The following is a 13,390-nucleotide window of genomic DNA, read 5'->3' as shown; positions in this document are numbered from 1 at the left end:
CCATTTTCCTAACACGTACATGAGGACCTTCTTTCATATATCTCCATATTTCTTCACCTTTTTCTTTGCCAACCACAAATCTCTCCCTTCTAACTTTCCAATGATTATACTCTTCGACAACTAGCAATGGGGATCTCTAAGGGAAACCTATGCTATTTGCGATTTGCATTGAATACATTTGTTAAGATTGATTAGAGCAGCTATCATTGCTGGATATAAGAGATTAAGTGGTATATAGAAGAACTTTTATCCTGAACACATAAATGATTAAGATACCAAGGTAATCTTCAACCAACTATAATCTGTTCTTATGGGTTTAAAGGACAACAACTTAGGCTCTAGTACTAATTATGGCAACAACGATTGGGCGGACAATGTTTGAAAACGCAAACCTTGAGTGAAATAACGACATTGGTTGCTAATAATAATGATTCCAATCAAGCCTGAATAAACCGGTCAAGCCAAAAGAAAATAACTTCAACAAATTTCTCAAGATATGATAAAGTAGAGTATGAACAGTATCAAGAATAATAGAAAGAAGAATGTTAGAGAGAATGATTGACTAAATATTTCTTTAATTGATAAGAGTTAAAATCTAACTATTACAATGGTTTAAGGTTGACACTCCTTTTATAGGAATAGGATTCACAAAAGACAAATACAAAAAGTGTGCATGGACTGGAGATTAACAGCCTGACACCACCAGTGTTGATCTTGTCGGTTGAACTATACAAGAGACAACTAACATAAAACAAAACAATACTAGTCCACTAACACTTAGCATTCTATTACATCAGAAATACATAACTTTGGAAGCCAGATCAATCTCGAAAACATTAATTTTAGCAACATCTTGGAAATGCTGATTACCTCGGATTGTACTTTTGGATTACCAAGGGATCACTTGTTTTGCACCCACAACCACGACATGACGAGCATTGTAGCCCAAGCCAAAGGATTTTTAGGGTTCTCTCCATATTTAAGCACGTTGAGTTCAAGTTAGGGTATCCTTTTCAGCCTCCAAACTCTCCATTTCGAAAATCCTATCCCCTTCAAGTGTTCTTGGTGTTGTTGGCCATTTGAAGAGTCATTTCTCATACTTTGGTGTGGAGCTTGAACACCAAGTTTCTTGCAAAGTGTTTTGGTGAAGAGATCAAGTGTAGATCTAGCAAAAGGACTTCATTTCTGGACCATTGTGAGTAAAAAGCTTCCAGGTATGTCCGTTTTTGGTCCTAGTGGGCTTGTTATTTTGAGTTGAGTGAACTCTAAAACCTCTTGAGCTTATTTTATCACCTCATAATCTTCTTGGATTGGGAAAGTTTGCATCTTGATCTTGTTCTTGATGACATACAAGTTTTGAGGAAGGTTTTATGCTATTAAGGACTTAGGATTGTAGATCTAACTTTAGGCACGAGTCCTAATGGATAAAGTTGGAAAGTTTATCCATTAAGTCAGTAAAAGAACTAGATCTGAATTATTAGCCATGATATGGAGGAACTAAGCACCTAATGGAGATTTTGGCATTCTGCGAGAAGCCATGATGTGGCCTAGGGTTTTCCACCATGTAGCGGTGCTTGAAATCACGAATGTTTTGTCCTTGCATTGCTACACTGTGGCCAAGGAGGGCCCATGATGTGGCAATGTCCTGCATGTACACTGTTTGACCTTTCATTCCCACGACATGACCAAGGAGGGCCCATGATGTGGCGTTGTCTTTGACTAAGTTGAATCTTTACTTTGTGGACCTTTGACCATTGACTTTTGACTAGTTTGACTTATGGTCATACTTGGAGTATTTAGGTTTCTGATTGAGAATTCATCTCTTTTAGCGATTAGTCAGTTTGCGGGATTGGGCAACACAAGGTGTGAGGGAGTTTTTTTTGCTTCTTCGGTTATTCTGTTCAGGTGAGTTTCTCACTATGCCACATACCCCATTGTATATCCTTTTCATGTTAGGATATAGATTTTGTTAGAGCACAAGTATGTTAGTGGTTGATATAACTCCTTTTTATGTATGTGTAGTATGGAACACTTAGTTTCATCGTATGATAGATTGGTAGAGACTTGCCTGTTGATTGTATGGTATGGTTAGAGGTTATGTTTGGTTAGGGTAACTATTGTAGACTAGTTATCAGGATTATGTATGACTGACCAACGAAGGACTTAACTAAGAAGTGGTCACTGGCAGGGTAACTAAGGAAGACTAGTTGCTAAGGGTATGGACATACTAGTATTTTTTTATGTGTTTATGTTACATATTTATGTGATAGTGATAGCTTGGGTTATATGTAGTTTAAGTTGGATAACCTGATAACTTTTGGTCTAATACCTGATTGTGATGTGCTTGTCTGATTGTTTGCTCTCGGGTGGGTATCTGTTCGACTGTTTATCTGATCCTTGACTACATATGAATTTATGAACTGATAGGAAAGATTGTGGTTAGATTGTAACAATGATAGGAAAGACTGTGGTTGGATCACAACACTAATAGGGAAGATTGTGGTTGGATCACAAAACTGATAGGGAAGACTTTGGTTGGATCACAACAATGATTGGGAAGACTATCGTTTGATCACAACACTGGTAGGAAGACTGTGGTTAGATCACAAAACTGATAGGAAAGACTGTGGTTAAGTCACAACAATTATATGTAAGACCAAGGCTCATTCTCTGGCAATGGAGTAAGGGCTGGGTCTGTATACTCCCTAGGGTTAGGATCATTACGCATGATATATGTATATGGATCGGAGATTTAATTACTCGACATTAGATCCGAGATCTTGTGTGGATGCATTGTATGTATGATGGAATATGTGGTATATTGGGGAACTCACTAAGATTTATGCTTACACTTGTGGATTAAACATTTTGCAGGTCGTTTGCAAGAAGATCTCGACGAGACGGTACACACGCATCAAAGATGTTTATTCCCATAGTTTTGTAAACCTAACTCTGATATTGTATGGTTTTAATCAAATGGACGTTACATAATGGTTTCTTAAACAAAGGTTTTGATTGGTTATTATATTTTAAAATTGAAAATTCTCTTTGTAATTTGTGGGAAGATATAAGGTACACCCTACAATTATCATTTATTATTTATAAATATGCATTAGTTTACACTTCCGTTAACAGTCCAGTAAAAGTAGTTATCATCGGGATCGATTTAAAATAAATTTAAAATACAATGATTTGATCCGAGTATCACAATCTCTCTTCTTCAATTCTCTACTTCATAAATAAATTTACCTACAAAATAAGCATCATAAAAAACAATAAGCTACAAAGAGCTTAGTGAGTAATCCTTAACAAGGGTAAAAATAATAATCATGATATAAGAATACAGCACTCATGAGTATATAGTTTGTCAAGACTCATTTATCAACTAAAGATTCACAATCCACCCATTTACTCTAATAACAATGGTAATAGACTTACAACTTCTCAAGGTGCCATTAAAATCTCACAAGATACTCATGCTCGTTCTCATTCTTTGCTTTTTCTATACTTATTATCATTTTCACTTTCTACTCTCTCTCTCTCTCTCTCTCTCTCTCTCCCTCTCTCCCTCTCTCTCTCTCTCACTATATATATATATATATATATATATAACACACATTCTCTTTCCCTTTTATTCTCTTATTCTCTCAAGTCATTTTCTACACTATTTCTCCTTATTTCCCTTTACTCTCTCTATTTAAATCTCTATACTCATACTATATATCTCTTTATGTCTCTTTCTCTATCTTTTCCTCTCTGCATCTCTATCTCTCTCTATCTCTCTCTCTCTCTCTCTCTCTCTCTATATATATATATATATATATATATATATATATATATATATATATATATATATATATCATTCTATGCATTTTTATCTACATATCTCTTTCTATCTCTTCATCTCTATCTTCATCCCTCTTTCCTTCTTTTCATCTATATCTCCATCTCTTTTTCTATCTCTATATCTCTATCTCCATCTATATTTCTATCTCTACATCTCTATTCCCATCCCTCTCTCCTTCTGTGCCTCTCTATCTTACAACTATACTAACTCATTAACTCGTATAATAATATTTGACTATTTCTCTCAATAATTCTCTCTCCTTAATTCCTATAGTAATATATAACTACATGTCTCACTCATAGTAGTTTATTAACGCATATTTAAATACTCTATTTTATATTTCGAATGTACTCATTATGGATATTATACTACATTGTGTATCTCAATCATACTCATCTGTGTACTCAAATAGTAATAACATACTATAATTCTCAATAATCATACTTAATGACTTATATGGCATCTGATAGCTATAATTCTAAATTAACACAATTACTCAACTCATTATATTAATAAATAAGAACTTAGATATTATACTCAACTCTAAATATGAACAATAATTATCACATCTAGATATTATTAATCTAGAGAAAGGTAAGATCACTCGATTGGTTAGTTAGTGATGGCTAACTGTAATTTTGGCCCCTACCTTAGCGATGCTTTCCAATTCATCACTTGTCCAACCCTATTTGGAAAATATATCAACTTCATTAGAACATGTCTAATCTCATCACTTATATCCACCATAGTGATCAATTAATTGATCACTAACTAGACTCGGTAACTATTTGTCACCCAAACTAGTTATTTGTTTAAATACAATTCACTAACGACTTTACCTTGCAAGTCGTTAATCCAATAAAAAATTCTAGGTAAATTAAGGTATTTTTCTGATCAAAGAACGCGTCCTGAGCGACATCTCTGATCACATGTGCCAAAATCTCCCAATTGAAAGGAAATAGAAAAATTTATACTAAAGGCGTGATGATCAATTCACCAAGTCGTGGCCACCAACTTCTTCGACGATTGCCACGTATCTTGTCATTTTGCCACGTGTCACTCTCTAGTTAACAAGTGTCCCGATGACTCGCCTCATACCACGTTGTGATAAGCATACCACCAGTTCGTGGTGACAAAAGTTGAACATTGACTTGACTTTCGTTGACTTTTCTTAAAATAGCAACGTACTTTCATCAGAACTTCAAAAGATCATAATTTTCTTATACAGACTCCGTTTTTAACAGACTCTATATCCACGAAACCGTATCATAGTGTAATATCATTTTATTTTCACAATTTCCTGGTTTTAACTCAACTCATTTTCTGATACAACACAATAAGTACAAGAACCTACATATTGCCTCACTAAATTATAATCTACTCACTGTTTTAAGCTCACCCTAAATCATAGTTGTTAGGGCCAAGATCCTCAACCCTATTCGGGATCCCAGATCTTCAAGAAATTTCAGGATCTCAGACATATATCAGGATCCTTACCATTATTATTATTATTATTTCCTAACATTTCTAACAGATATATTTCTAGTCTTTTTCTCACATGTGCAGAATTAGTCAACATAAGACTCATTCTCAACGAATAAACGTTTCAATCAGGAAGAAGACCCAGGAATACCATGTCAAGCCAGCGTGTTCTTTTTATTCGAGAGGATCCAGGGAATATCAGACTTACTGTTACTTGGACTAGACTATAAATACACATGTATTTTGCACACAACACACATATAGACTCACTGTAATACTTATACTCGTTTACTTACCTTCATTTCTGTAATCAATTGTTCAATCAATAAAATTAATCAAGGTATGTTATCATTGTCACCTCCCAAGGTTTTGAGCTAGGGATCCTAGAAAGGATCAAGGGTTTTCCTTGTAAATCACTTGTGCAATCTTGTTCTATTTTTGATAATCGCTTTGCAAACAACACCACAGCCTCTCATTCAATTTGGTTAATATGAACTCAATTGACTGTTGACAAAAAAATTGGCGCCCACTATGGGGCCTTGGTATTTATAACCGTAAAAAATCATGTCTACACAACCAACATTCTCTTCTTCCTCTATTCCCTTTATTCCTTCGAAAAATCTTCCACCTCCTCCAAGCGCCCCCTTGGTCAGAAGAAGACTTTCGATGTACCGAAGAAGAACACTCCTCTGGTTACTCCAGAATCCCTGGGATCCCTGGATCCACCCACATTAGTCTCGAACAACGAACTCTCCACCATGATGAAGATATTGACACAACAGACGACTGAGCAACGGGAAGACAACAGAACACTGCTTAATGAAGTGGAAAGGATAACGCAAAGATCCGCAAACCTCAGGAGACCACATCTCAATCTTACAACCGAGAATCCTGAATTTCGACAATGCAGGATCCCTAGGGAAATGTCCGAAATCAACAACTCCAACATCCGTTGTTACCCTAACAAGGAAAGAAACCCTAAACATCCAAACTCATGTGGCCCAGGATCTTGATGAGACCTTCAATACTCCTAATAATAGAAATAGTGGTTGTAAGACTATCAATACTAACTCTATGGATCTCGATGTAGGAATAAGTCTGATTATGGCCAAAGAACTCCAACAACTAAGACAGATGATCTCAAGCGTACTAGGGGTAGTCCAACCTATAGCAGAAGCATCCCCCTAGTTACAGGATCTCAAGATTTATCCCTGCAATAGCCGATAACGAAGTTCCAAGCACTTAAAAACTCCTAGCATGAAGCCTTGCGATGTAACCACGGATCCTGAAGAGCATATCACACAATACAGGGAGAGAATGGAGATCATTCCCATTCCACCACACTTGAAAGAAGCCTATTTATGTACAGGCTTCGGATCGACCCTTACAGGATCAACCTTAAAATGGCTTCTTAATGTTCCACCTTCTTTTATTACCTCTTTTGCTCATTTACTTAACCTTTTCAATAATCAGTTTTCTTGCAGCATAATATTTGAAAGGATCACTAGTGATCTCTACCGGGTGGTCCAGAATCCCAAAGAATCCATAAGGGACTTTGTAAGCAAGTGTGGTAGGGAATCCCTAAACATACCAAACATCGACATGGCCATGGCCGTGGAGGCCATTAAGATAGTTTTGAAGAAGGATTCCACATTTTACGAAGACCTTGTAATGACTCCATGCAAATGTATGGATGAAGTCAAAAGCCGAGCACTAAGGTTCATCATATTGGAAGAGGACAAAGACATGCAAAAGAGGGCCAAGATCCTATAAGTCAAAACCCTATTCCACACCTGATCATCACAGGGTTAATTCCCTCGATGATGAAGGTGAGGAAGACGAATTTCCTAAAATTATTCATTATTGCTTTTTTTTGGATGTTTCTGGTCTAATATTCACCATGAAGGATCTTGGTGACAAAGCAAGTTGGCCAAGAAAAGGAGAAAAATCGTATAGCTGGTAAGAAAAATCCAAATGGTGTGCATATCCTGAGGATTTTGGTCACAACATTGAGGACTGCATTGCCCTTATGAAGGATATTAGTTATCTCCTGAGAAAGGGTTATCTCAAAGAGATCCTAGGAAGGAAAAAAGAAAGATCCATGGAAAAAGAGCAATACCCTGTGAAGATCTTGGAAAAGCCAGAATCCCCTTCTTCTGATGCCAAGGTAATCAATGTCATTTCCGGAGGATCTGACATCCATAGGACTTCTTATTCTGCAGCTAAAAGGCACACCAAAGTCTCCAAGACGGAATGGAGGAGAAACCCCTAAAAACACATCGATAACAAGCAGTAAGGAGATCATATTTGACGAACAGATAGAGAAAACATCCAGGATCCCTACCATGATGGGTTAGTGATTACTCTATATATCGCTAATCACTTCGTTAGAAGGATCTTGGTAAACGGAGGATCCTCGGTGAACATCATACTTGTAGATTCTTTAACCAGGATGAACATCCCGAAATCCGAAATAATGAAGATATCCTTGGCCCTAATAGTATTCAGTGGTGAAACAAAGCACACCATTGGAGAAATCAAGTTACCCATCTTCATCGAAGGGGTAAATTCGAGGCAATGTTTTTGTGTTATTGACGCTTTGTCTTCCTATAATATTATATTAGCTAGACCATGGATTCATGACATGAAGGCAGTCCCATCGATGTACCACCAGTACATCAAGATGTCTACCCCATGGGGGACATCGAAGATCATCCGGGATCAACAAGAATCTAAAGAATATTACAAAACCTCGATGAAATCTTCAACAATACCACAACAAGCATAATAATTAAATAAGGGGGAATGAAGTGTAATAGAAACAAGAGAGCAAGATGTGAAGGAAATGCCCTTGAACCTCGAGGATCCTGAAGCCAGAGTCCTCATAAGACCCCAACACCACAACAAATCGAACAAGAAGTTGAAAAACTTCTCAGAATAGGGATGATTAAAGAAGTGAAGTTCTCAAGATGGCTAGCCAACGTATTGGTAGTCCAAAAGATGAATGGCAAATGGAGAGTGTGTGTTGATTACACGGATCTCAATAAGGCATTCCCTAAGGATCCTTTCCTTTTACCACACATAGACTCAATGACAGATGCCACGACAAGACATGAGATACTAACAATCATGGACGCTTCAGCAGGATTCCAAGAAATACAGATGGAACCATCCGATCAAAAGGAGTTGCCTTCATAAGCCCCATATGTATATATTACAATATTTCCATGCCTTTTGGTCTTAGAAATGCAGGAAAAACATATCAAAGGCTAGTGAATCGAATGTTCAAGGACAAACTAGGGGACACCATAGAAGTATACATTGATGACATAGTGGTCAAGTCTAAGAGAGCTCAAGATCCCCTCAAGGATCTTTAAGGAGAATTCAACATTTTAGATGAATACAATATGAAACTGAACCCCTCCAAATGCCACTTTGGAATGAGGGCATGAAAGTTTCTTGGATATATGGTCACTAAGAGAGGAATAGAAGCCAACCCTGAACTGCTCAAAGCCATAATAGATCTAAGCTCCCCAACTACGACCAAGGATATCTAAAGGATGACTAGAAGAGTAGAGGCTCTAAACAAGTTCATTTCAAGATCCTCAAAGAGATGTAAACCTTTCTACAACATCCTAAAGAAGAACAAGAAGTTTTAATGGAACGAGGAGCATGCAAAAGCCTTCCAGGAACTCAAAAAGTATTTAAGTTCATCACCCCTACTAGTAAAACCATTAGATGGAGATCCACTGCTCCTATACCTTTCAGTATCTTTGAATGTCGTAAGTGTAGTCCTAGCCAAGGATCTTGATGGGGACCAACATCCCATCTACTATGTAAGTAAAAGTCTACTAGATGCTGAAACCAGGTATTCCCATCTCAAAAAACCTTTACTAGAACTAGTAACGGAATCTACTAAGTTAAGACGCTATTTTGAAACTCATACCATACATGTAAAAACTAATTATCCAATTAAAAAATTTATGTGAAAACCAGAGATATCAGGAAGAAAGGCCAAGTGGTTGGTAAAGCTCAGCATATACGTCATAAATTATGAACCAATATCCGCAATCAAGTCACAAGCACTAGCAGACTTTGTGGCTGACTTTAGTGATGATCTACAAGATGAAGTGGAAATAGAGACAAGACAACTCATGTAAGAAGAAAACATGGGAAGATGGACGCTCTTCATGGACGGAGCATCCAACCAAAGAGGAACCAGCCTTGGGATCATGCTAAAATCTCCACAGGGGGACATACTACCCCAGGACGTTAGCTGTGACTTTGATGCAACCAACAACGAAGCGGAATACGAATCACTGATTATGGGATTACAACTAGCCAATGATCTTTTGGTATTTTGTAGACTCGTTATTAATTATTAACCACTTTAATGTATCCTATGCAGTTAAAGGCGAAAGGCTAGCATCATATCTTCAAATTCTTAAAAAATTAGCCTTCAAATTCGAAGCCTTTAATCTAAAATAAGTTCCCAGGGAAGATAATGCCGAAGCAAATGCATTATCCAACCTGTAATCTTCCCTTAGGATCCCATCAACCAATTATCCATGTCATAATTGAGGATCATGCCAAAAGATCAGAAAATCCCAACAACCATGATCAGACCGCCAACATCGCAACAATCCAAGATCCTGATACTCAACCCGCTCGCCAAGATCCTAGTAGACAAAATAATAAGGATCCTACAAGATCCTGGATCAAACCCATCATAGAATGCATTCGATATCGCACAATCCCAAAAGAAGAAAGAAGTGACAAAGCATTCAAGATGAGGGTCTCATGCTTTATGGTGATCCAAGGGGAATTATACAAAAATTCCACAGTAGGAGCATACCTAAGATGTTTCGAAGATCACGAAGCGGCATTAGTTCTGAAAGACATACAGTGAGGAGATTATGTTAACCACACCGGGGGCAGATCCTTATGCTCTAAGATACTAAGGACATGGTACTACTGGCCAATGATGAAAAAGGATGCCTTCTTACATGCACAAAAGTGTGATGCTTGTCAGAGACATAGCAACATCCTTCACCAATCGGCATAACCTTTATACCCTATCATCTCTTCTTAGTTATTCACGAAATGAGGAATGGATATAGTTGGTACATTACCAAAGATTCCTGGTGGAAAAGTCTTCATGCTAGTAATGACAGACTATTTTTCAAAATGGATGAAGGTTGAGGCTTTTTTCCAAGTAAGAGATAAGGAGGTGGTCTCGTTTATCAAACACAATATCTTGACCAGATTCAGGATCCCGGCGGTCATCATATGTGATAATGAATCCCATTTCATAAGTAAGAGAACTAATGACTTTTGCACGAGTTGGGGAATTAAAATGATACCCTCTAGTCTTGTCCATCCTAAAGCCAATGGTCAAGCAGAGTATAGTAACAAGATCATAGTCAACAATTTGAAGAAAAAGCTAGATGAAAGGAATGGCAGATGGGTTGAAGAACTTCATTTTGTTCTGTGGGTGGACACGAACACATCAAAAACAACCACGGGTCAAACTCCGTAATCTTTGGTGTTTGGAATAGAAGCCATGATACCAACTGAAGTGGTGATCCCTATAACAAGATACCAACTCCAAAATCAGGAGAACAACGAGATGATCCTAGCCCGGGATCTTGACTCTATTGATGAACTCAGGGATCTTGGCAGGATCCGCATCGCAGCTCGTCAAAAAAGGATCGCCAAAACATACAACAAAAACATAAAATTTAGAAGATTCCAGGTAGGTGACTTGGTTCATAGGAAAGTGTTCCAGAATACCAAGGATCCTAATGAAGGCAAGTTCGCACCCAAATGAGAAGGGCCATATCTTATCCATTCAAAAGCAGATTATCATAAACCAAGATCTTTCCAAATATTTTCTAAAGTGGTTTTTTTCCCAGTGAAAGTTAAGTAAGGATCTTCTTCAACAAATTCCTAAGTTGGATCATCCAAAGAAGAATCCTCCCTATACAAGAACGCAGGATACTAAAGGACTTACAACACGAAACTTCTCTAAAAGATAGAAGTCTAAAAGAAAATTCTAAAGACCGAAGCTAAACCTAAGAATACCAGGTTCTACCTATCATTGTTTCTTAAAAGATTTCTTCCTACGTTATAATTAAAGGCATATCTTTTCTAAGCATTCTAATTGTTTTAAGATATTGATTAATTATCTCAGATTATTAGGATCCCAAAAGGTTATTGTAAAACCTGAATCTTTTAGGATCTTAATCGTCTAAGGATCCTTAAGAAAACCTAACCTATTTTGATCGACCATGCAAAATAATATGTAAACAACCACAGCATTAAAAGGGTTGCCCATCAACCCCACAAAAAAATAAGAAGAACAAGAAAATATTGTCTTACATACAAAATATTAAAATGTTTTTAAACTTATCAAACCAAATCCTTGGCTAGATCACTCCCAACTGGGGTCTTCTCTATTCTCTTCTTCTTCTCATCCTCTTCCTCCTTCTTCTTCTCTTCTTCTTCTTTCCTCATCCCTGCAGGATCCTGACCAACATTGACAGGCATGTCGGTCAAATTAGTTAGGGCCTCATGCCATCCTGCTACATCGCATGACCCCGTATTCTTAATATCCTCTGCCAACTTAATGTTTGCCTCCCAAATGACCTCAGTGGCACTGCTCTTAGCCTCAACAATTACCTATTTAACCTTAATTACATGCTATTCTTCTTTATCTGCTTTATTCTTGACCAATTTCTCCACCCTTTGTAAAATCTCCGTGTTGGTTGCTTCTTGCTCCTTTCAAGCTTGCTCCTACCGAAAGAGATCAACTTCTTCAGTGCCTCATATGTTTGTAAAAAAGAACAGTGATGAAACTAAAGCCACGTATAAGAGAACCCAAGGATGCTTATAGATTGCAAGAAAGTTATTAACTTCTTCAACACCTCATCTGCCTTAAGATTCTCCGGGTCAAAAACCTCAACTGATTTCCTCTTTCGGGATCCTGGGGGCTTAACAGTCAAATCTATGGGAGCTCTCTTGGGAAGGATAAAGGATGGCGGCTTTTCTTTCTTGACCACCAGTTGGTCACTGGACATGACATAATCAATATCATCCAAGGTAAATCGAGCACCAGAATGTGTAGACTTAAATCCTAAACATGGAAAAAGAATTTAACCACTTCAGGATCCTTCATAGAAAATGAAATAAAGTTAAGGATCCTTACCAGTTGACATGGGATAATAGCAGTTAAACTCTCTTGATGACAAGGTTGATCGAGCTTGAATGATCTCTCGGTCTCGGGAAGAGCAAAGAAACTCTCAATCCTACTTTCAGTATCTTCGGCAGAAGGGACGAGCTCTTCAAACTTGAAATCTGCAAAAAAATAAACAAAATAAGAAGTTTGAATTCCAGGATGCTTAGTATAATAACATGAAGCCCTACCCTTTTTAACCCAATACTTTGATGAAAGATTTCCGTCGGGGATGGACTCGTGTCTCACAAAGAAGTACTTTCCTTTCCAAGCGCCATCATTATGCTTGGACTTCAAAACGAGGGGTGACTTATCATTTTTGTATTTAAGTAAAAACCAAGATTTCTATAAGGTCAAAAGATCGTAGACGTGAGCTAACTCATTCAAACGGATATTAAGACCCATGGAGTGGTTCAACCGATCGATCCAGTAAAGGATCCTCCAAACCGCTGGCATGGTTTAAATGTACGGAATTTTTGTAATCTCAAAGAACTCAGAAATGATTCGGGGAAAAGTGTAAGAAAGACCTAAGGCGAAAGGATATTCGGAAAAGCAAACCCAAGAGGAAGAAACATAGTCTGATTGAATCTTGGCATCGAAAGGTGTGAAAACGGTGCCAACAGGAAAACTCCAACCGATTTCAGAGCTTCAATGTAGTTATCGTCAAAGGAACAATTTCCTCATAAGATAAGGCTTTTTGATCAACGGAATCATCATCGGGAACAGTGATGATGCTTGTGTGAGAACGAGTTGCTTTCTTGCCCATGACTAAAGACGAAGAAAATTAAGGAGAAAAGGAACAAGGAAAGTACCTTGGACGATATAGC

The 13,390-nt window shown here is 37.5% G+C and overlaps 1 protein-coding gene across 1 annotated transcript; it reads left to right on the top strand.

Moving 5' to 3' along the window:
- Positions 1–10,439: 10,439 nt before the first annotated feature.
- Positions 10,440–10,868, top strand: LOC145126968 (uncharacterized). The gene has a single exon (XM_079062231.1). It carries the CDS (start codon positions 10,440–10,442, stop codon positions 10,866–10,868), a length of 429 nt encoding a protein of 142 aa, XP_078918357.1.
- Positions 10,869–13,390: the final 2,522 nt, after the last annotated feature.

Source organism: Lactuca virosa, chromosome 7, assembly GCF_052849685.1.
Source record: "Lactuca virosa cultivar CGN04683 chromosome 7, Lactuca_virosa_CGN04683_v6, whole genome shotgun sequence".
NCBI lineage: Eukaryota > Viridiplantae > Streptophyta > Magnoliopsida > Asterales > Asteraceae > Lactuca > Lactuca virosa.
Note: the sequence above shows the minus strand (reverse complement) of the source record. Positions and strands in the feature narration are given on the sequence as shown.